This window comes from Columba livia, chromosome 3 (assembly GCF_036013475.1).
Source record: "Columba livia isolate bColLiv1 breed racing homer chromosome 3, bColLiv1.pat.W.v2, whole genome shotgun sequence".
In the NCBI taxonomy this organism is placed as follows: domain Eukaryota; kingdom Metazoa; phylum Chordata; class Aves; order Columbiformes; family Columbidae; genus Columba; species Columba livia.
The window spans coordinates 43776843-43802610 of NC_088604.1; the positions used below are offsets into that span (position 1 = coordinate 43776843).

The window sequence follows — 25768 nt, forward strand, 5'->3', positions numbered from 1 at the left end:
ATACCTACTAGAGAAGGGTCTTAATTCCAAAAATTCATGCATGCTGTAACACACACCAAAGCTCTTGTGTACATCCTTACTTGTATGCATGTGTTCATTTTATATACACATAACCTTTATTCAAGAACAAGGTGAGATATGAAGCAATAAACATTTACCCAGATCTGACCATAAAATGTTTCCATTAGAGGCAGACTATAGACAATTTAAAATATTTTTTTAAACAATTGTAATTAATGAGAGATTAAACTCCAAAGTAGTTCAGATGATCACAATTAAAACGTTTTTCCAGTCTTGTTATTATTTCCTGTGTATAGAATAAATGAGGTCCAGGGCTAGCTTTTGGGAACACAAAATAAATTAGGTCCAGGGATAGATGCTGAGAGCCCCTCACAGTGATTATTATTACGGAGGAAGACTACAGGCATCTTTTAAACCAACTCAGAACTTTCGTTTTATGCAAATCTCTCTTAAGTCTTCATTTTTCTCATTTTTTCACCTCCTCTTTCAGCTCTCCACCTCTCTGGTGTCTCTTCAGAACTAGAAGATCACTGTTCAATGTGTTTGGGCAGGTCCTATAGCTTCCTCATGAATTTTGGGTTGCCCTCCTCTCTGTTTGACCTTCCCTTGGCCTGGGACTGGCTTCACAAAACTCACCAGCACTTTAGTACAGCCCACTGTACTAAAGTCATTCTGTTAATCAGATGTGGACCAACACCGCCAATTTAACAAACTCAGTTTTTCCTTGAACAATCTACAAGTGCTGTACTACATTATGTCTGCTTTTTCATAAGATTTGAGAAAAAAAAAAAAAGCATTAACACTGTCTTTGACCAAAACATCCATTTTTTTTTGCCCTAGTATTAAACAAACAGCTGAAACTTATTATCATGGTTTTCTTACAATTCACATCTCATGTATCTATCCTAGGGGCACAGAGCTGGCAAGGGAGAGGGTTCTCAGTCAACACCCAATAAAGCACATGATTCCCTTTTCTCTTCAAGAGTGAAACAAAGTAAATACTAAGGAGAAAGAAATTCAAAAGAAAGTAGATATATTTTAAATCTCCTACGTGCCCTTAACTTTAAGAAATACTTTGCCCACTGCCATTATTTTACTGACAAACTTCCTGCTTCCTTCCTCCACCAAAACCCAGGCTCACTTGTAAGCCAAAATCCATGCCTCCACTTTTCTACTGTGGCTTTTGAGTCACACTCTAATTCTCAGGAACTGACTAGCAAATTACATGGACTGGAGACTGAGGGACACAGGCCATACCACCTGCTGCATGTTCTTCAAAACAGCTTTTCTCAGTCTTTCAACAGTTTATTCAGTGGTGGAGAAGGATGAGAGGGATGCAAAGCCAAGCTGCCAGCGTTGCTTGTGGTGATGTGCTACAATGAATGGAATGACCATTTTTCAAGATACTGGCAACTAGCACGGCTGCTTCTTTTTGAATGATGAAATCTTTGACTTTACTACCAGGCAGCTGGTAATGACGATGCAAAATGAAACTGGAGACTAAACATCCCGAGCCTTCAGACAACAATCCCTGATAAACCAACAGTCTCAACACTGCACTAGGTCAGGTTTTTTTCCTGGTTGTGAAGAGATTAAGGAGGTACTGATGAAGGTCATACTTTCAGAAAGTGAATTGATGTGGGAGAATAACAGGTCTTCATTTGGGATTGTCCTGCTAGCAAATGAGGACTTCTGAAAGGACTGTATAAGGTGAGATTAAGAGAAATTTCAGTAAATCAAAGATGGCCACCTCAAAAGTCTGATTTAGAATTAATTAGAGATGTCTTTCCCAATGCTTTGAAGCAGTTTCATTACAATTGCTTGGTGTACTGTGTTCAAAAGAAAAACTCTTCTTTAACAACCCACAGAAAAGTATGTGAACAAATTATTAAACAGCAAGAGGCATAACAACCTCTGGCAAAGTTAGATTCTTAAAATGAAGAATCCAAGTTCATATCTATGCACTTGGTTATTATTCCCTGTGTCAATAGCAGATGTCATTTAACTGAAAGTCTTAGCCTTGGTACTTTTGAGGGGAAAAAGAAAGAAAACAAGGGAGTGATGTAGACGGTTGGGATCATATTATACACTCTTAGTGGTCACTTTAGAAAACATTGTGCCTGCAGAGAAACTGTAGTCATCAAGGTCATTATTAGTTAAATATTGACCTGGACTCTTTAAAAATACATAGCTCTCCAATATTACATCATGAATGCACACATTTATATCCACTGTGTGGTGGCATAAGGTCAGTAAGACTTGCATCATTATTCACTAAACATAATGGTTATTTTGACAAAGAGAATTTATTTGAGCCAAAGGGCTGACAAAGTAAGCATGCACATTGTTTGCAGAAATCAGTTGCATAAACATATTAGGTAAGCTCCAGTTCAGAGAACAAATCAAGTCTGGTCCATTTGCCAAGCAGGGACATATTCCTTTCACATTAGGCCTGAAAATGAAATCTGGGAAATTAAAGTCTGCAGATGCCAATGGCCACCTTTTAATGCTTTCTCCCTTTCAAAGCTTTGTACATAGAAAAGCTTTCTTGTTCCAGTCCAGCAAGTTAGCTTATTGCTTTCCCTTCTCAAAACTCACTCTTCCTGACTAAGATTTCAGTACTAAACTGCTGTCAAACATCTGGCAGCTTTCTAGATATGTTGGAAATATTAAGGAGTAAGTAAGAAAAACCAAGCTTTCTCAAATGGCAAAACTCACAGTCCTCTCAAACCAAAGTATTTCAAAACCAACATTTTTGCTTGTCCTTTTGTCCACTCCTCATTAGCTCTGAGCCATGTGCTGTTGTTGATAAGTATTTATTATACATGCTGAAACATAAATGTTTCTAGCTTTTTAGAAACAGTTTAAAGAAACATATTCCTCTCTCAAGATCTTTAACCTTTCATCCTTTATTCCATTTGAGTAACGTGTTCTTTAGCCCATTTTAATTATTTGGGTAAAATAGCAGTCAAAATCAAGATATTAAAAAAGATTTAATTTTGTTTTTCAAAGACAACTACCTGTGGGTATGGTGATGTCCTTGATTTTGACTTTGTGCTCGAGAGGCGAGATTTGCTTCCCTTTCTATTATCCGTTATGGTCGGAGTTGAATTTGCGTATGAGAATGCCGGCTTGGTAGCAGTGACCTGATCCAGGGAGAGCTGTAGTCCTTTATATTCAGTATCCCTATATAAAAGGCAAAAGTGAAAAACAAACTCACTTTGTATCTTAATGGGAAACATTCCTTCCTTCTTAGTGGGGGGTGGAAACAAAAGATATTTTTAAGGAAAAATAATAAAACCATCCAGGGCAAGCCAGAATATCCCCCTATTACCTTTAAGTAGTATAGCTTACTAAAGAATAGCACTATTTTTATACTGAAAACATGATTGCTTTTTGCATCCAACTGTTATCATCCTGATCTACTTTCTTCAGTAATAAAAAACAATGGGATGGAAATTTCTGAGATTTATATTACAGTTCTGCTTTGGTCACATAGCTAAGCAGTATATAGGATACATTTTCCTCAAAACTCTTCTAACTGTACAACTACAAGCTTACCACATGTGTATATGTATGTGTGTGTGTTCATGCATATATGGGCATGCACATAACAGGCTACATAGATGACTAAATAAACTGAACAAATAATTTTTTAATGGAAAACACTTCATATTTAAAGTTGTATTTTTCTTTATTTACAAGGCTTGAGGCAAAATTTTTCAGGTGCAAATTTTTGAATTTTTCTTCTTCTATGCATTTTGTGTTTATTCCTCTATTTGGAGTTTCTTATAAGGAAAAAATTTTCCAGTCAGAGAAAACAAATAAATACAAATCTTGCAATTTAAATGGTCTGTCCCCCACTTGCAAAATACTAGAGGTTTTCTATGGGAAGCTAGATATAACAGCAGTTTGTGAAGTTGAGTGTTAGTTTCTTCAAATTGTCTAATAAATACATAAAAGTGAGGAAAAGTGGCATCATTCACAAAGCCTTGCTAAGCATAACAAGAGTCTGTGCATGAGACTGCACCCCTCTGCACACATCTGCATGTCTGCTGGTACTCAGGGGAGTAAGGAATGAGCTCTCCAGCTTTCATGTAGGCATACGGAACCTATTCTGACAATGATTTATTGAAAGAGAGCGAAGCAAGAGTTTCTTCCTGACCTGCCTACCTGGAGCAAAAGAGGAAGGATTCATGGCTTTTCTCTTCCTTTGTGTTAATCACCAAAGTAGGAAAGCATGGGAAGAATGTTTCTCTTATGCAGTCAAGGAGGCAAACATATTCATTCACACATTACCCCATACTCCATTCAAAATCTAAAGACTCATCCTTAATGAATTATATTAATAATAAATTGTTCACTCAACTTTAGCAACAATATCTTGCTGTATATTCACACATATATTGATGTAAGCCATGACAGTCTAACATTTTTTTAGAATGTGACTGCACCATAACCTGAGCATATCACAGCTTAGTACACTGAAATAATTTCAGATAAAAGTCAGAGGCAGAGGATAAACTTGATAAATCACTGAAACAAATTAAATATGATTAATCTTTGAACAGACACAGACAAACCTGCAGAACAGACAAATTAATTTATGCCAGTTCTACACATTTTTTTTCACCTGACAAACAATTAAGTTGTTGATTGAAGAGGCTGAAGATTTTTTTGCAATGCAGACAATGTGTATGTATCCATGTATACATAACACATGAAAACAAATCACTGACTTCACAAATGCTGACTACACTGCTTCCAGTCCATAGCAGAGAGAGATTGGCCAAGTATCATCAATGTTTTGTAATACAAAATTACTTCTTAGTGAAGTCATTTCTTCAAATTTTGGCTTTAATAGAGACAGGCCTCTGCTATAATATTTGCATTTCAAATATTCTGCCTGCAGTGAAAGCATCTGAGTATTGGGATTTGCTTTGACCTATTTGACAGGTAAGGCCCATCCACATATTTTGCAAACATCAATCTTTCCTGTGGTTATCCTCAGAATTTCCATCCAGACACCTTGATTTGACATGTGAAGTATCTGTCTCCATAATTGAGTCTTACAAAATTACCTTGATGTTATGCAAAACATCAGAAACAAAGGATGTCAAGAAATCTTCATATTTAATTACTACAGTAGCATGAGATATTATCAATAGTCCTGAAAAAAAACTATCAGTCTCATCCTGATATATACATTTCTCCTTATCATTTGATTGTAAGAAAAGGAAAGGTCCTCTGGCTCCAGTGTCAGATGCAGAAAGTGTTGCCTCCAGAAAATAAAATTAATCAAAACTAAGTAGATAAGTTGTTCACAGCCGTAGAAAAATGAGGAGGTTCTGTTTTGGTTTGGAATGTCCCAATTATTTTGACTCCCTGTTTGCTAGAGAACCCAAAGCTCAGTGCTCCTGCCATTACCTCACCATCTCTGGTGTATGCCACCCTATAACACTCTTCTGCTTTCTCATGGCACTGGAAGCATTTTAAAAAATTGGATGAAACAGCATCCCAGTATTCAGACCATCACTCCAACACTACTTAACTGTGTAAGCCAGGCATTCAAACCCTACAGACTACACTGTACAATGCCTGTAGGTCATGGGAATCTGGAAAAACTCAGGCAAACCAGGCTATCCAAAAGCTTACCTGCCATTATGTGCCACTTTTCTGAGTACTTGCTGAGGAGTCATCCTTCCAGGACACCACACATTAAAATAAATACCACAAGCTGGTATTTGCAGCCAATTGCTTATACAATAACATCATTAAGGAAAGGGTAAGAAAAACATTATCTGAAGTTCCTGTTGCTGAATGCAAAGTTCTCATTTAGAAAAAGAGCATATCTGCACTCTCCTTGAAGATGAAACACCTGGACTTTTCTGCATCACTAAGGCATGATTCAACACCATCTCAACCCTACCCTAGCACATCTACACTTCAGAAGAGCCAATAGTAACAGACCAAAATAAATACCAGAAGTTAAAAAAAAAAGGGGGGAGGAGAGAAGGAGGGTGGGGGCAAAGAAAACATGGAGGAAGGGTCTTGTGGTCTCAATGTCAGATGCAGAAGATGTTCCACCAAGAAATGAAGATGTTTGAGTATAACCATACGCACTGTGAGGCAAAGAAGGAAGCAGGGCTCCTAGTGGTACACAAACTACAGATGGAAATTCTCACAACTTCTTGGAGTAATTTATAAAACTTCCATCAACCATGGAAGTGCAATCTCCAGATTCCTGTCTCAGACAACTGAATCTTCTATTACACAGTCCCAGCAACATGGTAGTACTTCATTTTTTGTTCCACATGTAATTCAAAAAAAGGTGGTGGATATGAACCTCTTCCTCTAAGGTCCTCATCTTCAGGATCCCACAGGGATCCCTGCAGTCTACATCCATCTACATGAGACTGCTGAGAGAGAGAGAGTGATATGGCATGTCTTCAATTGCTAACAGTATGTTACTGACAATCTACTATTTATCTCATTTTCTGATGCAACTATCATCACTATAAAACATCAGAATAACTACAGGAAATTAGCTCTTAAATGAAGAACAGATGGATCAAACTGAATCCAGACAAGACCAAAGTGATGCTTCTTTCCAAAGGGAAACACATTGAAGACCTCCACCTTTTCATGATGGGAAACAGCCATTCTTTCCACAGTTGGATGAAAATTCTGGGTCCTCTTTGACTCCTCAAAAACCTTGAATGCATATGCTTTTGGTAGCATATGCTTCCAAAAATGTATTCTTTCTCCTCTATCTTGTCCCTCTCCCTCATATGAGAATCTGGCCTGTATGGTTAATGTATCAGGCACCTACAGACTGGGTTACCATGCTTTACTCTAAGTGAAATCAGAAGACAAAGCATAAAATCCTCTTGCTACAACATGCTGCTTCCCATTTTCTTCTCAGATCTAACTCCCAGAAGCATTTCCACTCTGTCCCATGTCTCTGGTTCTTCCAGTGACCACTATAAAGCCTGAGTCTAATTTTGGAAGCACTTATGGATGTACTAGAGCTAGCATCACGAAAAAAAACAAGGATTGATAGCTGTACCAACTGCACTTGTCTGCAATAAAGCAATTGAAAGTTGAGTACAAAGCATTCTTTACTAAAGGGATCTAGCTATAGAAAGCTGCATAGACTAAGGATAAACTTTGAAGCAGAAGAACACTTGGAAGAGGAAGCCAATCTGTTTATACATGACTCAGATGCCAGCTGGATCTGCAACACTTGTGTGAAGAGTTCTCACAATTCAGCCTTAGGAGACATTTTCTGCCTACTACTATTGCCAAAATTTACAACATGAAACATGGTGGCAACAGCCTGTCTAACGAAATGACTCATTAGCAGATAGACCCAAAAAAGAACAGTTAGGGTAGTATCAAAGCACCACAAAGCCTAAATTCTCAGCAAACAGCAGAGCCAAATATGGCACTGAGCCTGTGGATAGAGCTCACCATGAAACAGAAAAAAAAAAAAAAAAAAGATTTTATACAGCCTTTTTGAAGGAAAAAACATGAGGAAAGGGTGAGTCAGCATTACTACAAATAATGTTGGGAAGACTGGAATTAGTGACAGACACCCAGTGGGCACAGGGTGGCCCAAGACAAACTAAAACTGTACACACAAGCTGGTCTTTTTTGTAGTTGCGTTTTTTCAAGTAATAGGCTGAAGTTAATGAAAATCAGAAAACTAGAGTGAGGCTAGACATTAATATTAGACAGCTAAAAGCACAAATACTACTGAAGATATTAAGATTCCCTACTTAAAGACAGTTTTGGCTATGGAACGGAAGAGAACTTAAGCCCTGAAAAATGCTTTCAAACAGAAAGAGCAGCTCAACAGGATGTATTCAGAGGAAGCAGTAAAGTAATGACATCCATTAGTGAAGAATAAATATCCAGATTCAACCAACAGAACTTAAGAAGGACAATCAGGCTCATGAATAGAGATTTACAGCCATACAGCCATCTACAGCCATAAGCAGGATAACGTTCAAAACAAGAAAACCTTTAGAAAAGAAGAAGAAGTTCTCAGTCCATAGAAACCTCTGAAAAAGCCATAAGAAAGAGCATCTTTTTACACTAATGCCACAACATACCAGAAGGGAAGAAAAAGCTATACATGCAGTGACTGAGAATACATGGATGACCAACAGAGAGGCAAATGTTTACAGTGTATTTATTTCCATCAAAAGACACTAAATTTAGACACCTTAAAGAAGTTTCACAGAAATTAAATTTTTGTATGTGGAGTTACAGCATTGGATTAGAAATGCATTTCAGTTCATTCTCTCCAGCAGCAACCAAAATATCAGTATACAACTGGAAACAGATCTTACACTTTTTCTTAGGTATTTTTCAACTGATAGTCTGATCAATATGCAATGATCACACTGTCACTGGAAATTGCAGTAAATAAAGAATAAAGAGGCATCATGTGACCACCTAAACCTGACAAACACTTGATAACCTACAGCCACGTCATTCCTTACACAAAGTAATTAACAAGCTGAAAGTAAAAGCATTAGGTGACCTTAATGCAGCAGGTTCTTACATAATAGGTAAAACCATTCACACAACTGAAGCAAAATGAGAAGCATTGTTCATGCAAAAGAAAACATAGTGTAATTTTAATCAGTTGCACTATTATTTCTATTGAACCAAACTGACGGGAGTATATGGTCATCATTTCCTCTAGTTTTACATGCAAAATATATGAAAAGGGTAATATGCACTCTGCATTTCTTTTAGCTAAAAATCAGAAAAATTATATTTGTCAGATTTTCTGCTGGTCTAACAGAACATAGAATAGAAATTATGAGATTAAACTAAAGGTGTTAATGTCATTAATGTTGAGTCTATTTTGCTGAGCTGTTGCAATTCAGTTAAAATCATCCATGAAGGTGGTAGAAGTCTGGCACATGCTCATGCATGTCTAACCACAATACTGTAATATATAATTCTTCTACTTTTAAACAATGCCTGCAAGTTTTAACATTTCCACACTCCAGCTCATGCAATGCTAACAGAGCGCCATTTAGCAAATTAGTGAAAAGAGAACAGATTCTGGTTGTTTGTCATCTTCATGGCTTTCTAAATCAGCAGATGGTACAACAAAACAGACAATTTCCTCATCTGCTCTGTCCTCTGTTCATGTACAATGTGTCTCAGAAATGTTTACAAAGGCCTCAGTCTGCTCACGAGACTTGTCAGGAGGAGCGTATGCAATCCCTTTCACATCTTCCAGAACCAGTCAAAATAAGGAAGTTTCACTCAGCTCATACAGGAAACCAAGTTTCAGGACAAAGTGAGAAAAAAGTTGTCGAACCTTGCTGCTTGTTATGAAACTACACTGATGTTCAGTTGTGTGACCTCAGAGATACTCCCCGTTTTCCCATTAGTTCTTGGAATGATGTTGGTAATCCTCCTTTCTAAAACTTCTGGAGTCCCATATAGGCCTGACCTACTGCTCACCGAAGTAATTGGAAAGACCCTCCAGAAACCTTTCAAGTGGTTGTTTATCATTAGTACACTTGATGGGTAAGCAATGCATCTACTTGGAGAAGTATGAGATCTGTATATTGGATCCCTTCACTAAGTTCCAGGCACTCATTTATCTCCACAAATAGCATCAGCAACAGTAGCTGTTTACATCTTGTTGAGTCAAATTTTACAGCCATGAGATCCGCATACATGCTATCAGGTTTCTGTAGTTTCTTTTTAAGACAGAGCAATCCAAATGAGAAAGTTTAGTTAAATGATTTGATACATTCAGGAAAATTTAAGCACAAAGTTTTCTAGATGAACTATTTAACACAAACATCTGGTGATATCCTCTAGACAACTACGGTAAGAGAAATTTTATCATCTGTTCACTGATAGGTTTCTCATCTCAGAATGCAGTCATGTAACTATCAGTTGGAGCTAAATAAAACATCCTGGCCTCTAGATAATCACAGTGTGGCAGAGTTTTCAGCAATCTGAAAGTACAGTTTGTCATTCCCAATGACATGTCTAGCCATTTCTGGCTCCAAAATGAGCCCTTTGTACACTGTATTTGTCTTTATTTACTAGATCTGCTAGATGAAAATATGTACTGGGGATTTATTGTTGTTCATGAATAAAATGCCTAAGATATTCTAGGTTGACTATACATAAATATAATTACCACATTTAGTTACAGATAGCAATGAAAAAAAATCTTTAAATAAAGCAAATATTATTACCTGAGTTCAATTATGTAACATTTATTTATACTGGGAGTGCTTTCCTTCAAATGCAAGGTGCCTAGGAGCACAATTCTCTAGAACTCATGTTCGATGTATATTCAGTGCTTGCCAAGTTAAATGGAGAAATATATTTGAAAGGAGTTCATAAATGTTTGTTTTTGTTAGATTCTGCCTGGTAATGAGAAATGTGGGTTATAGAAACATGGCTGCAATGCTTTTTTTCTTTTTTTTCAATTGTCACCAAATAGTTAAGAATACTTTATCTGAAGGCATCCTAAATCATATAGAACTTCATGACTCACATCCATTCCATCAGCCTTTATTAAATCATTATGTGACTTCTTTTTACGCATTTGGGGTTTTCCATTACTTTAAATTCACCTGCACATTCAAAATAATATTTCTGAATAAACCACAGGTCTGTTAAATGAGACTTTAAAAGTCTAATTTTTTTCTTCCACCTACTCCTTTTCAACCACTCCATAAAAACCCATGTCACCTCAGTGCATCAGCAATTACATGTACACAGCAACCCTTTAGGAATTAATGTCATATAAACATGAGTTCTCACATGTCCATGTAAGATAGTTTCTGTTTCCCAAAAAGCCTGACTGACAGCAGTGCAACAGATTGCTGTTATACAGGGCATATTTTCCCATCTCAGACTACTTAATATTTTTACATGTTAAAAATATACCTTGAATATCACTGACATCTTTGAGACATCGATCTAGTAACCAAGTGGTCTGGATTCAATTCTCAGCCCTCCCACAGACTACTGGTGCCACACTGGACAAATCATGTATCACAGGATTTCAGCAAGCACTTGGCACTCGCTTGAGCTTAACCTCAATGCAGCCAGTGTGACTTCTAGTTTTGGTAGGGTCAAATTTACCCCAGCATGGATCACCCCTAACTTAGCTTTGCTGAATATTAGCTCTGAAAGGGAGGAGAACAATATATCCTTGCAAGAAACACTTCTTTTGTGAAATATCTTTGTCTATCTCGCCTATTAAATCTTTTTGTTGGAAGGAACAATCTCCCGCTATCCACGCATATGATAGCTGATGTTACTAAGCTAACAGTCCCTGGCTGCACATCTGCCACAGATAAAAAAATACATTTCCCAGGACCAGTGCTCATGTCACTATTGGTGCGAAGCATGTTTTTATTATTTCAGGATCTTAATGTATTCAACGCAAATGTTTTTAACTATGTCCCATACAATTTATCCTTGATTAAACCTCTTCTGGATAGTTAATCATTAATGAGTTCTTTACAGTTGCTGTGCAAACAGTTCATTCATGCCTATGAGATATCAAATTTCACAGACGTGTTCTTTAATTGGATTCATTTATTTCTAATCTGCTTAAGCCCTCACTACTGTAATGCTTGACTAAATATACATTAAACTCACTTATTTAAACTGCTAAAATAAATTTGAGATGTATTCTATGAATAAAAATACTTGATTGAATACATGTAATATCGTTGTTATTGTGTACCTAACCAAGCTGAAATTATTAGAAATAGCACACTAGATAGCTATATGATATGCTTGAATAAAAGCATTTGAGACATTGCTGCTGAATTTTTAGCAGCTATTAAAAAATAACAGGTTTCTAAAGGATTCCTATAGCACATTAAGGTAGGTAATAAGGAGAACCAAAAGGAGGTCTTCATGGTTTACATGAAGGATGTTGGGTATTTTCATTTTAAAATCTGTGCACTTTTTTAGACATTAGATTCTCATACCAGTTCTGTCCCCTCGTGGCAAGGAAAAGGGCTAAAACAGCTGCCAAGATACTTCAAAGATTTTACTGTTCTATGTTTTGTAAGTAACAGTAACTGAAGAGTTGGCACAAAATTGGATATAAGTCCTGTTTCTGGGTATTTAAAAGCCACAAAAGACAGTTACGTAGCTACGGACACCAAGTTATTAGGCGCATTTACAACACTCACCTCTACGGGGTTTAAGTATGACCTTTAAAACCTAGTTCCAGGTTATTCTCTCTGAAATTTGTAGCCTTAAACACCATCTTGGTGAAGAACCCTTTAATTTCTATGTCTCACTGCTTACACTAAGTTTCACAAAAGAATAACGCATTACATTGCTGTGTTATAACTGATAACACAGACTACTCTGAGTGTAAGAAAATGCACATCATTGCATACTTATGCAGCAAATTAGGATTATACCTTATGCTGCATACAAACCCCTCATGCACTGACACCTCAAATATCATGTATTCTGACAACTCATTCTGAAAATGTGAATAAGCTCAGAGTGGGACAGCAAGGATGGTGGATTTGGAATGTCTTCTCTATGAGGAATAATTAAGGAGACTCCTCAGGATAAAAAATAGGTGACTGGGAGAATAAAATAAGATCTGCAACTTATGAGCAACACAGAGAAAATGAGTAGGAAGGAGTTGTTCACTTTTTCTTCTAACACAGAAAGTATGGTCTGTGAAAGGAATGAAAAGGTGATACTTTCACAACAAAAAGAGGCCTTTCTTACCGCATTTACTTAGGCTTGGCAAAAGCTCACATAGTTTCAAAAAGTAAACAGATGAATTTGTGGAGAAAAATAAACCACAAAATATTGACATGAATACATTCAAAGATCTCCTCTCTTCTTAGGGAGTCATTTGAACTTCTTGAAGACTGAGAGAAAGTGCTGGGGAAGCATTACTGCATGCTTGTCCTATTTTTAAACTCTTTCCAAAGTATTCGCTATGGTCACTACTAGTATGCGTCTGATCCTGTATAGCTGTTCTAATATTACACTCTACACCAGAGTAGTTAAGCAATTTCATACTTCAGTTCCTTTGAAACTGTGCAGTGAAGAGTGATCCTGACAATTTGCTGTTATTTCTTTTAATAATTTACTGTAAAAGTTAATTTATTGATATTTCAGATTTTATCAACTCATCCATGTTCCGCATAATTAAAGCTTTTCTAGTGACAATCTTCCTAAGATCATAAGGTGAACACTTCAAAAAATTAGTTAGCTTTTCTGTGATGACTTTCTGGATAAGCTTCTGTGATCTGGTAATAGTTCATTTGAGAAAAACAATTATGTGCTTCAAAAATGGTTTATTGTTTGTTCTGTTTGTTCCTCTATGGGAAATTTCCTATGTGCATGCCTCATAACATACTTGTCCATCATTCCAGCTTGTTTTTTCTGATCAGCTGTGCCCCATGGTGAAGAGACACATTGAGTCCAAAAGGATTCATGGCCTTTCTCTGGTGAGGATGTCTCACTACAATAGATCACTTTCTCTTTCATTAGATTAGTCCTTTCTACTTGTAAGACTTTCACCTTCTTCAGAAGAAGCAATTTTTTTCTACACAATTCCATTGTCTAAAGTTCCTCAACTTTGGCCAAGGGGCAGCATTTTGTCTCAAAGAGCCATCATGTGCCATTATCTGCCACAAAGCAAACAACCACTGTGATACTTAATAAATGCTTTTTGACTGACACTTGTCTTACTTGATTTTTAGAGGAAGTAAGAGAAGGAAGAAGGACAAAGACTTGTATGTGGTTTTGGTATTGGGAAGAATGTCTTTTGGGTTTTTTTTACAAATCAATATATCTACCTTCTCATTTCTTTGTTTGTACTTGAGTTATACTGCCTTTTAGCTCCTTCCCACCTACAGCCAAACATCCACTGCAGCCATGTCCCACTCACATTACTTGCCAGCTGGATCTAAGGCTCTGTTCTTATCACACTCAGGCTTGGCCATCCAGCTTTGATAGACGTACAATGTATAAAGTGCTTATGTTGATAAACCAAGAGACAAATAGCAAGAAAAAACAATGTCATAAGGCTATTAGATAACACATAATACTCCATTTTATTTGATATTTTCCTGCTAAACACTGATTCTGTCTCCTCAAAGTATACATTATATGCTGTTATATTTCTTAAGTGGGTCCATTAAATGTTAAAATTGATATAAGACAACCTGCTTGGCTGCCTGGACCCTGTGGGCCACAGAGTGAGTTAAACTACTACACAATGCACAACTACTGTTGACCCCACACCTTCTAGCAAATTCAGAAGAGAGAATTTTTTAATGGTAGTTAATGCTTTTTGATAATACTCCTAACAACATTTCTTGATTAATGTAGAGTTCCAGAAACACATGCCCATGTCAAAATACAGCTTATGAAACTGAAGAATAAACATCCAGTGGGTTGAATGGTTATAAGTAGCTAAATCCTTACTAGGCATATCTAAAATTTCTCCACAAATAAATAAAAATAATCAAATATAACACAATAACACCTACTAAAATCTTATTTAGAAATGTCTGGCTAGTACCTTTGCCCTCTTGGACCTTGCTTGGATCAGGGCAGGAAGGGGCCTTCGCTGGCTTTAGCCAGTCTGTTGTCACTGCTTCATGTGCACATTTACCAAGGGTTTCCAGATGCCTGGAAGTGTCTCTGATCAGACTGCACTATGTTCCCATAAAAATGTCCATGGTACTCATGCAGATCAATTCCACCGCAAACCTTGGACTATCTAAGGACCAGCTGTCCTTGGATTGACACTACAGCTAATCTGCAGCTGAGCATTTGATTCGGTTTGTGCAATGTCTAGTATATCATAATGCATGAGATTTACTGTGCTTGTGGTGAATTCTGTAGCATGTACACAGCAACTCCAGGGTATCACACCTGTGCAAATGCTACTGTACACCTTCTCTCATACTGATTTCTTGAACTCACTAGATGTGATCATGGAAGACCTAATTGCATAGTCTCAAGTTAAGTTACACAGTCACACAGATAAGCAGTTTTCTTTGGACCGAAGCCATGTTCCCACCCCCATTGCTCCTTTCACGGACTAGAAAGCACTAAGGAGGCTGATCATCTTTCAGAAGATTACACTTTAACTCTCCTACTAGCAGTTTAGGACCAACAGAACTATTTGGGGGAAGCACTGTTTAGCAGTTTGGTTGCAAATGGGAGGATGCTATCAAGCTATTTGTCCCCAAATCCAGCCTTAATTTGAGCAAATACTCTACCGGGATATACCTCATGAAGCAGTCATTAAAGGTTATTATGTTGTTCTGTGTACAAAACAGTCTTCAGAAACAGCAAGAGAAAAAATAGTATGCAATTGCTTTGGGCGGATTTCAGTTAACTGAGGCCTAAGTCAGAGGGAGAGAGTTTCCTATAGCACCAGCCCAGTCTACCAGCTGCCAAACAGAGTACAGAAATTATAGAAAGCCACAGGCTACTTGGGAACCAGCTGCCTTCAGGACAGACTGTGCATGCTTGCTTCCTACCGACAGCCCAGATATAAGAATGCCGAACACTGGATGGGTTTAAAGATCTTCACTCTAGGTTATGTCAAAATATCCACACAATGCTAGGGATATAGCCAAACTTTAGTTAGCCAGGCATTTGAGTTTCCATAGTTGCACTGAAATAGCTGTGGATATAGTGGATAATAGCTGTTATTTTCAACATTGCTGCCCCAAGATTTATACACAGTGGTTTGTAGCTGAAAAACTACGGCTGTTCTTTATTAGGTCCCAATTCAACACAGTAACAAATGCATCCTTCAAGCCATCTCTGCTTGGCAAAGTGAAGGAATAGTCTTATTTATAAGTGTATGCCTAAGGGTAGGTTTTGTTTTGTTTTGTTTTTTCAAAACTGAATTCACTAGGATATAATCATGTACTGAAAGTTATGTCTGAGTACTTTTAGAGCCTGCCATGTGCTCAAGTGCTTTAGTAAATCAGGACTTCTGCGATTTAATTGCACTAAGTGGATGATAACAAAAGACAACAACAGGAATAAATCGTCTAACTGTGCTAAAGATCCTGTGATTGACTCCAGACTTCAGCCATCCCAAGCCTTCAGAAGGGTCAGACGTTCTACCCTTGTTCACACAGAGCCATGCCTGCCTCCATAAATAGTGTCATCAAAGTGGAAGGGGCTGCCTCTGAAGTAACCTACTGAGTACGAACATGTGTGCTGGAGCCTGGCCCACGCTGTAAAGTACAAAAGAGAGGTGAGGGAAGGAGGATTAGATTTTAAACAGATACTTGCCACTGTCGAATGGACAAAGGAGATGTATTTGTTAACACTTAATTTAGGTCATGTCTAAATGCCACGTTTGTGTGTGTATGAATATAAACTGGCAAGAACACCATAAAGTAGAGGGAAGAGATTACTTCAGAAGCAGTTTAGTAACTTATCACACCTGTTGTATCTCATGATAATTGCAGTGAAACAGCATGGGAATCCCAGCAGTCCTCAGACAAATCACAGAGCAATGAGAGCAAACATGAAACAGATTAAGGAAACAGAAGCAGAGCTAGTAAAATTGTAAACCTGCTTAAGGAACACACTGTTGCTGTTATGAGAGCAGGAGCCAGTTCAGCATCCAGTTTTGTATGGAGCATTGAGAGGGTGACAGCATAGAGGGTAGTCCTTTGGTAGCAGTTCAACTACTTGGCCTGCTTCTTCTGCACAGGATGGACAAGTTAAAAATGTCATGTGGTAAAACCAGCAGACACTCTCCCAACTGCCTTGCTTGTCTTCAGCATTCTGAACTACCACAGAGCAGTGAACATAACCCTGAACTCCATGACCTATGGTCTCACCACCTCTGTCATGTAGGAGGACCACTGAGGCTGGTCCCCAAAGGGATTGAAGCACCAAGCTGCTCTAGTGGTGTTCACAAGCCTCATTTGCGCCATTCCAAATGCTGAAAGGCAGAGTAAGGATAAAGTGTGAACAACCTCTCCAGGAGGAACAGCTGTGCTACAGTGCACAGCCCAGTGCTTCCACGGAAAGTGCAACCTGTGGCAGTTTACTTTAAAGTGTAAACTGTGTTATTCTAGGAGTAAGAGTCCCTGCAGTAGGCCATGTACCTTCCTTCCATGGAGTGAAGCAGACAGCTGGAGATAGCCATTGCTGCTACTGAGTGTGCCTCAACCCCAGACAATAATTTTACAAGATTCTAACTTGGTGTTGAGGAGAAGGGAGTTTCCAAAGACCTTGAACAACCAGCACACTGAATGGGAAAAGGAAGAAGTGGAAAGCATTTGAAGTCACTGTTCTTTCTTGGCGTAGAGACACTTATTTGCAATCCTGATTTTCACGCCATGCGAAACTATCAATATGCATGCATTTAAACTCATGACTTTTTTTTTTTTCTGTGGATCTGAGCTGCAGTCCTTTAACCCTTACTCTAGCAAATAAAACTTTCTTCATGTGCACAGTGACCACAGATTCTGGCTCTCAGTTTTAGTGCCTTGGCCATTACAGTCACCTGGTTTAAATACAAGCATAGAAATTTGCAGTGAATTAAACAAATGGTAGCTAAGAAATACCCTACATGAACAAAGAAGAACTGCAGAAACGTATTGTCGACACCTGGAAAGTCCTGTCTTGTATTTGCAAGAAATATATAAACAATGTTCCAGGGACACAAGTCTGTAATAAAAACTTATGACTAACAAACAGAATACCACACTAAATAGTTCAAGAGGAATCCTTTTATAATTTTTTTCTTTAAGGAATATGCTTCCCAAGCATTTTTATTGATTAAAACTATTCCTTCGTATATTTACATTGCAGATTACAATAGGCTTTCCAGTCTTAGATCAAACATATTAAGTAGGACCCAGTTCTGTGCACACTTATGCAAGTGCCAAAATTCCCATTCATACAGAAAAATAAATGAAAAGCAGCAGGTCAATTCTGATTCTACTGCTTACAACTATTCAAGGAAAAGTATATTATCCAGTTAAAGTCACTAAGCCTTGTCCTGAGTATTAAAGTTAGATGGCTAAGCTTACTCATACAACTAGTTCCAGTAAATATGTGAGTAATGGTGTTCAGGATTTCTTCTGCAAACAATAAGTCTCCCAGCATATTCACTATTCTACATGCTCAGTCACACACTTGAGAGATACAAAAGAACATGTATCTACTTCTGACTGAGAAGAGGATTCTGTGGCAGTTCAAAATAAGTTGATTTGAAAGAAATGCTTAGGAAAGGTGGGGCTGTAGATAAGGAAATACAGTTTGTGAATTCTTCCATTGACTAGGAAGAAAAAGAGATGAGACCTGATGGCCCTGAGACAGGCCAAAAAGAGGATGCTTATGAAAAGCTATGAACAGTAACAATGAAATTTTTTCAAATATATGGACAGAGCTTTGTTTCCACATGAAACACAAATTCTCCTAAAGCCCACTTAATATGCCAGGGAGGAATGTTTTTAAAGTCTGAGACATCACACAGAATGATATCACATTGCTTTGTACAATCCCTTTAAATCTGCTTGTACACAAAACTCTAAGTACTAACAATAATCTAATGATGAAGTGTGTAGATACAATTAACAGTTAATTTATTCTAAAGTGCATTTACCACATCATTAAGTAAAACATTCATCAATATGGCAGTTATTTTTAAAATAATCTTTCAAACAAATTGCATTCAATTTGTGCTTCTAATCAGCCAGTTACAAAGTGCAATGTGAAGAGATCAACTGGAACTATATCATACATGTATTATATCATCAGAACAGAGATTAGTCACAATTAGGTACCTAATCCAGGTTATCTGTATAAATTACCACTATTGCTGTTCTTTTAAATGGTAAAGGACAATGAAATGTATGTAGGAAAGCTTCCTTAGCTTTCTCTGGGGACAAATTATTATAATATTTGCTCGTGTTCAAAAAGTCAAAGGATTTGCACTTTGCATTATCCATTTGTTCAAAGGGAGGTTGTTTGCAATCTAAATATAAACTTCGGCAGTTGCATTCTCTATTAATTGACTCATACTTGAGTCCCTTTATGTGATAGACATGCACAGCTAATAATCAATGATGTGGCAAAACTGTGTGTACAGAACAAATAAGAAAAGAAACAAATATTCTGTGTCTGTACTCACATATGCCAGGCAAAATAAAAAGAAGAGCAAATATGTGTGCTTTAAAGCTGAAGACCTTAAAGGTCATTTATATTAATTTTGACAAGCTGCTATTTCACCAAAAAAAAAAAAACAAAACAAAACAAAAACAAAACAACAACAACAAAAAAACCCAACCTTTCATCTTGTCATCTTGTTCCTGAAATGCCCTTGCCACCATGCCTATTTACTTCAGTATATATACTTATTAAAATCATTTGTTCTCCATCCTAGAATTCACTTTGTCAAAGCCTGGGATTTACGGAAGATTAACATGACGTGTTTTTATTTTCCTAACTGGAAGGTGGGGGTCCTTTCTGCATAAAACCCCTTGTCATTCTTTCCATTTTCATCATCCATATCATCCCAGGGGAGATGGGAAGCTACAAGGTAAGAGAGTCTCACTCTTCCTGTTCAGCCTGCACTGAAAATGGTCATCCAGACCAGTTGGGCACTTGTGCCACTCGATACCTGTTCATTTCCAAAACATCAGAGCACTCAGGATTCTCTCAACAGTGAGAAAAATCTCCTTATCCCACAAACAAACAAAAAAAGCTCCCGGGAATTTTCCTGAATGAAGTGCTGTGAGAGGGGGCCAAGGACACAGCAGGTAAAAATCCTGCACCATATCTTCCAAAGCTTGTGCTATTTTCACTCCAACTCAGTGAAAAAGATGAACATTCCCTATACTCAAAGGAAAAGTGACAGGTATCCCACCTTTCAAGCTCCACCCTGCAATCCCAAACGTGACTCTTCATTATTTCAAAACACAAAACCACTAGTTTGCATCTTCTTTGCTTTCTCCTTGGTTTCCATGCACAAAAGTTGATGTGCCAAGGTTTGGCTTTGTCTCCCCTAAGCGTATTTTTCATAGCTGTGTTTATATCATGAGGAGGCTGCAGCAGGCAAATCAGTCCCTCTACCAGGAACAGCATCTGCCCGAGTGGCTCTGCCACGCACCCGATGTCAGGTGGGTGAAGCGTGGGAGGAACCTACAGCACACAGACATATCTCATCTGTTCCTGGTTTACTGGAGTAATCCAATGTCACCCTTAAGGAATTGCAGTAGCTATAGGATGTATACCGGAATAATATATCAAACACTTGCAATTTTTGACTGCTACAGGACCTTTATTCATCCCTCCTGGAGGAGAACCTACCTTGCATCAGCAGAAAACAGCAAGTCCTCATAACCTCTCATTTTCCCCTGTATTTTTACCACCTACCTTCCTCATTTGAGCAATAACGTGTTGACTTTGATTAGCTCATTAAGACAATTAAGCAGATTCTAGGTACGAGGAGTTCAACATCCTCTGCCGCAACTCGCCCACCACGCACTTTTCCCTAACAGCTCCCCTCCACCCCAGGTTACCCATTTCAGAGGCTGACCACAGCCAGCCGTTTAAAAGCCAGCCGTTTCTCTGCTTGCAAGCCCCTGGCACACAGCAAGGCCTATTCTTCCCATTTCTATTTCGGAACGCCAGGCTAGCCATAGGATGATAAAAATAAAAATTAAAATAAAAACGCAGTGGAAGCCACGCCCGTCCCCTGAACCCAGGGCAACAATTGTAGCAGTGGCAGCCCTGCAGCAGAAGCAAGCGGAACACGATCTCTTCTGCAACGCCCTAATGAAGAGCCAGGCAGGCTTAACGAGACCTCGAGGACTTGAGCATACCAAAACTAGGTTTTAATGCCGTGGCGGTGTCTGCATTGCAGCCGCCGGCAGCACATGACAGTTGCCGCAGCCAATGACGGACCTCCCAGCATTTAGCATCCGCATTTTAGCTGACCCGCCTCCCCGCCTCCCGGCCCGCTCGCCGCACTCGGGACATTATCGCAAAGAGCGCAAGGGGAGCCTTATACTGAGGCGTAACGAAGTCGCGCCGTGGTGTAACCTCATTCTCCAAGGGAAACCTTGAAAGAACTATAGTCCTACAGGCCAGCCTAGATGAAAACAGGTCCAAATATAACCTTGTTCTTAAAATCTATATAGGTGCACGAAAACATAAAGGCAAGTGCCTCCAGCGAAAAATCAGCTGACGCGGAGGAGCCGCGCTGTTTCGGCGGGGGGTGACAGGCGCCGGGGCTCCCCGAACCCTAATCCAGGTGGTGGGGAAACCCTGCCAGGGCGCAGAGCCTCGCTCGGTGGTGCGCGTAGGAGCTGGCCGCCCCCGCGGGAGGGCGCGAAAGGCGGATCTGGGCGCAGCTGGCTGTGGCCGTGCAAACGGACTGCGAACAAGCTGAGGCTGGTGTTCCCGGCCCCTCCGAGCCGCTGGTGGCCACCCCGGGCTGGGTTACACCCCGGCAAGTAGGGGACAGATCGAGCTGGGTCCCCAGCTGTCTTTAAGCACATCCGCTAGGAAGTTTCATTTCCAGTCAGGTCATTTGAGGTAGAGTTCCGGGACTGAAGTTCATTCTCTAAAGGAGAGGGAAAAAGCCGCTAATGTCAGGTGCTCGTAGAAAAACGGGTTCCTGGAGCAAAACCACTCTAGAATGCTAGTTGCCTTTGAGTTCCCTGTTAAGACACACTGACTTCTGTCTTTGCAGTTCCCTGTTCACCTAAGGCAAGTGCCTAGACTTCACTGAGAAGTACAAAAAGCGAAAAATAACAGAGAGGGAAAATGGACATACATATGTATGGAACGCATAAAATAGAGATGATGATGACTCTGCTAATCCGCATTCTGGCTGGGGAGAGCCAGATTATTTTCCCGCCGCGCCCCTTTTTAAAGGGATTTTCTTTAAAGAGGAATGACAGTGTAATCCCTACACCAAAGTGATGACACAAATACATGCTTTTTCCTGAAGGCTAAGAGCACGGTGCCCATTATCACCTTACAGTGCAGGCGCTATGATCTGCCATCCCTTTCCCATCCCACGAGCCGCGCCTGCACACCCGACCGGAGCCTTTGCCTCCGTAACGAGCCATTTGATTTTGGGAGGCACGTCTTAAACTCGGCTACAAAACCACTCACCACCTGTACATGCATGAAACCGGCAACGGCAAGACTGTGGTGCTGCCGTCGCCGCAGCTTTGGGAGAGGGCTGGGTTGTGTCCCTCAGATGCCTCAAACACCTACATTTGCCTCCAGAACAAAAAATGAGCAGCTGAACAGGGAGTATCCAGCCCCTAGCACCAACGAGGTACCGTCCATCTGACCAGCCAAACCATCCTAACGAAGCATCAGTACTGCCGCCAGCAGCTACTGCCAGGTCCAGCGGAAATGCTAACAATCACGATGATAAACACTTCAAGATAGTCCGGCCGAGCTTTCCCTCCTTCATTGGGCCTCTGTGTTTCAGTTCAAGCAGTGTAACCAGAGCACAACCTAGCAACCCCCAATTACAAGAAGGTGACTTGAGATAGACGGTATGTCAGCAGTCATTGCGATTAAAAAAAAAGAAATCTATTTTGTTTTATTTTTTCTAAAGTTTAACTGACCCCTCTGGTCACCAACTTTCTTTGTGGTTCACTGTAAGGATCGTTCTCCAAGAACAAAAAAGAAATCTCCGAGCTTTGATAGAGACTCTGGATGAAATTAAGAACTTCAAACCCCAGATTTTTGAAAAGAAAAACAGATGTCCTGTTTGTTGAGTATAAATAACTCCGTACGTGGTAACCTTTTTTTTTTTTTTTTTTTACGCTGCATTAAATTTTATTTAATGCTGTGTGCATTTAAACTGGAAAAAAATTGGGAGGCGGGGGAGCAGCTAAATGTGTGGGTGACAAACCTCTAAATCTTTTCCCCTCTCGAGAGAGAAAAAAACAGGCAGACGGGAAACCCTTCATCTAGATGAAAGTGTTCAGTGTGTTTCCTGGCAGACCTGGCGAGCCTTGCCCTGGTCAGTGGGGCAACGAGGGGCCTTAGCAGCCGTGCCTGGGGGAGAGGAGGGTGGAGGGAGCGGCCGCTAGGCCCGGCCCGCAGTGCGGGGCGCACAGGCAGGTGCTCACCGGGCTCCACTCGGCTCCGCTCGGCCCCGCGCAACTTGGAGCGGTCCCAGGACTGACTTACGTGAGGACATAGTTGACGCTGACGATGCAGTGCGGGCGGGAGGAGCGGCTGTTGTGCACGATGGTGGCGTAGCTCTGCACCCACACCCAGCCGCCGTGCTTGGCCAGGAAGCGGTAGTACTTGGTGGTCACTTGCCCTTTCACCAGCACTGCGGGGAGAAAGCGGGGAGAGGCCTCAGCGCAGCTGCTGCGTGCGGTGTGATGGGCCCTGGGAAGTGGGCGCACACCCTCCAGACCCCCCTGGGCGAGGAGAGGGACTGGGAACCCCTTAGCTTGACATCGGGAAGCAGCATGGGCCTGAACCCCCGTGGGCAAGGGTGGTGGGCACCCCAGGCACGGCCGATCTCATTCCGTGAGAGTCGCACCACTGGTTATCCCAGCCTGTTCGGGGAGGCAGGCTGAGTACACCAGAGGGTTGAATTCCCCCTCCCCCTCCCCAGCATATCGTCACGATATTTAATTCTACGAATCTGGCTTTGAGTTTTAGCTCTTCTCGCTACATTCTCTGTAAGGAAACTTACCGGAAATTAATATTCTTTTTATTCATCTATCCATGTATTAATGTCATCATGATATCAAAATAGAATAAAGAACAGCTCTCAAAATCGGGCTCACTAGATACACAGATAAGGTTTGTGAGACTTGGTGGAAATGTAACAAAAGTATTTGAATTTCGCTGGCATGTGTTTTTGGAGCAAGAAAAAAGGGTTTTTCCTAACCGGAATTTGAAGTGAACTGAGTGCCTGAGGTTTGTGCAGGGGAGTTCTTGTCCTACAACCAGAAGCTGAGGAGGGAAAAATAGCCTTTCACTGCTGCTCCCCTCCACCTCCCTCCTGCCTCCAGCTCGTAGTTCAGTCTCTAACGAACTGTTTCATTAAAATCTGATGTAGATTTTGTCTATTCTCCCCTCCAACGAGCTGGCTTTTCCCGTTCCGAGCTAACAAACCCAAAGTCCATCTGCAGAGGGAGAAGGCGGAGGGGGACTGGGGGGAAGGAGGGCCAGGGTCTCTACAAGAACAGCATTTCCTTACACAAGTGATGTGCGCATCGCAGGTGGAAAGTGTCGCAGCCGTGGACGTGGTGATAAAGAGTCTTCTCTATCAAGTCCTGGGGCTCGTAACCTGTTAGCTCAGCTACCCTGCAAGAGACACAAGTAGTAACTATCAACGGGTGAGAGGACAGGAGAAGAGGCCTGGGGGAGAAGAAGAGAGAGGCTAGGGGAATAGATTTGAAAACAACACCGGTTCTACCTGGAATCTAAGAATATGAGCTTCATGTCTAGGCTGGCCCGAAACATGAACATATTGCTGTGCAGCTTGATCTCCGTCACAGCGCTGGGTGGCAGCGAGTGGCCCACGGCGACCAAGCCAACGTTTTGGTAGCAGCCGTCGAAGGGGGACATGTCCAGGCTGTACTGGCGGATCTTCAGGTACCCGCTGCAGTGAATGACCTGCCGGAGACACGGGAAAGTCGGGGGCTGCCTAGTGGGGGGACGAGTGAGCAGTGACAGGCGTCCTTCCCGACCGAGGGGCCGCCGGGTGCCCTGAAACCGCTGCCCTGCACCACCGCTCCGGCAAAGCGGCGGCGACTGCAGGTTTTCTGCTTTTCTCTTTGGGTTGGGGTTGGTTTTGTTTTTTCCATGCAAGAGTTCAGCCCTCATCTAAGGCCCATTAAAGTCAATGAGACTTTTTTTTTTCCCACTGACTTAAGTGGTTTTTGGACCACCTCCTAACTACGCTGTTATTATTATTCTAAAAAGGAAAGAGGCGGAAGTGCCAACCCAGTTACAACTTTGTAATGAAGAGTGTATGCGTGTGAAAGAGTTTACATGTGTGCATGTCACATGTGTAAGATAGTCTATTATACAGATAGAGCAGGCACGATCCGCAGCCAGAAAGACGGAAATTTAGGTGTGTCTACTAAACGTATCTTTGCAGATGACTGATGTGTACTTCCACTCTTACTTCTCTATTATTAGCGTATTTCTTCCTGGAATAGTTTCAACAGATGTCCTTGTTCTACGGTACATCGTGGCACAACGCCTCCTTGGGTTATAGGTACCCACCACTCTCCGGCGCTGTGCAGCTGACACAAAAGCAAGGAGAAGGTAGGAGAGCAGGGGCTGTCTCCACCGAGAAGCTCTGAACAGTACCATGTGAAACAGGCGGACAAAGCCTTTAACTTGGAAAGCTGCCCCTGAAGCTGACGAGTTCCCCAATAAAGGAATAAATTAACCCAGGACTCCCATTGTGTCACCTAACAGCTTCCCAGACAGCCGGGGAACGTCAGTGGTTGTGCGACGTTCAGTTTAAAAAGCAAAATAACACAAAAGAAAACCCCACGGGGAGCTCGATTGCTTGGGTTTGTGGTTTGAGCTCTTTAACCTGAAACTCCGAGAGAAATTCTGGCTCTGGACCACATGAAAGACCACCGGACTGGGACAGCCCACGCGGGAAAAGGGCTTATCCCCACTCTTGTCCTCGTTTTCACCGCCCGCCGTTTTCACTGCTCCGCGTTGCCGGAGCAGGGGCGCAGGAAGG

The 25768-nt window shown here is 40.7% G+C and overlaps 1 protein-coding gene across 1 annotated transcript in view; it reads right to left on the bottom strand.

Annotated features, from left to right (window-relative positions):
* SIM1 (SIM bHLH transcription factor 1) overlaps positions 1 to 25768 on the bottom strand; it is a 51960-nt gene that overhangs the window by 13037 nt on the left and 13155 nt on the right. Inside the window, exons 6-9 of the mRNA XM_005510562.3 lie at positions 24479 to 24678; positions 24260 to 24366; positions 23230 to 23377; positions 3042 to 3207 (exon numbers count right to left, since the gene is read on the bottom strand). Of these exons, the coding sequence (XP_005510619.1) occupies positions 3042 to 3207; positions 23230 to 23377; positions 24260 to 24366; positions 24479 to 24678 (621 nt within the window). The remainder of the gene's footprint in view (positions 1 to 3041; positions 3208 to 23229; positions 23378 to 24259; positions 24367 to 24478; positions 24679 to 25768) is intronic.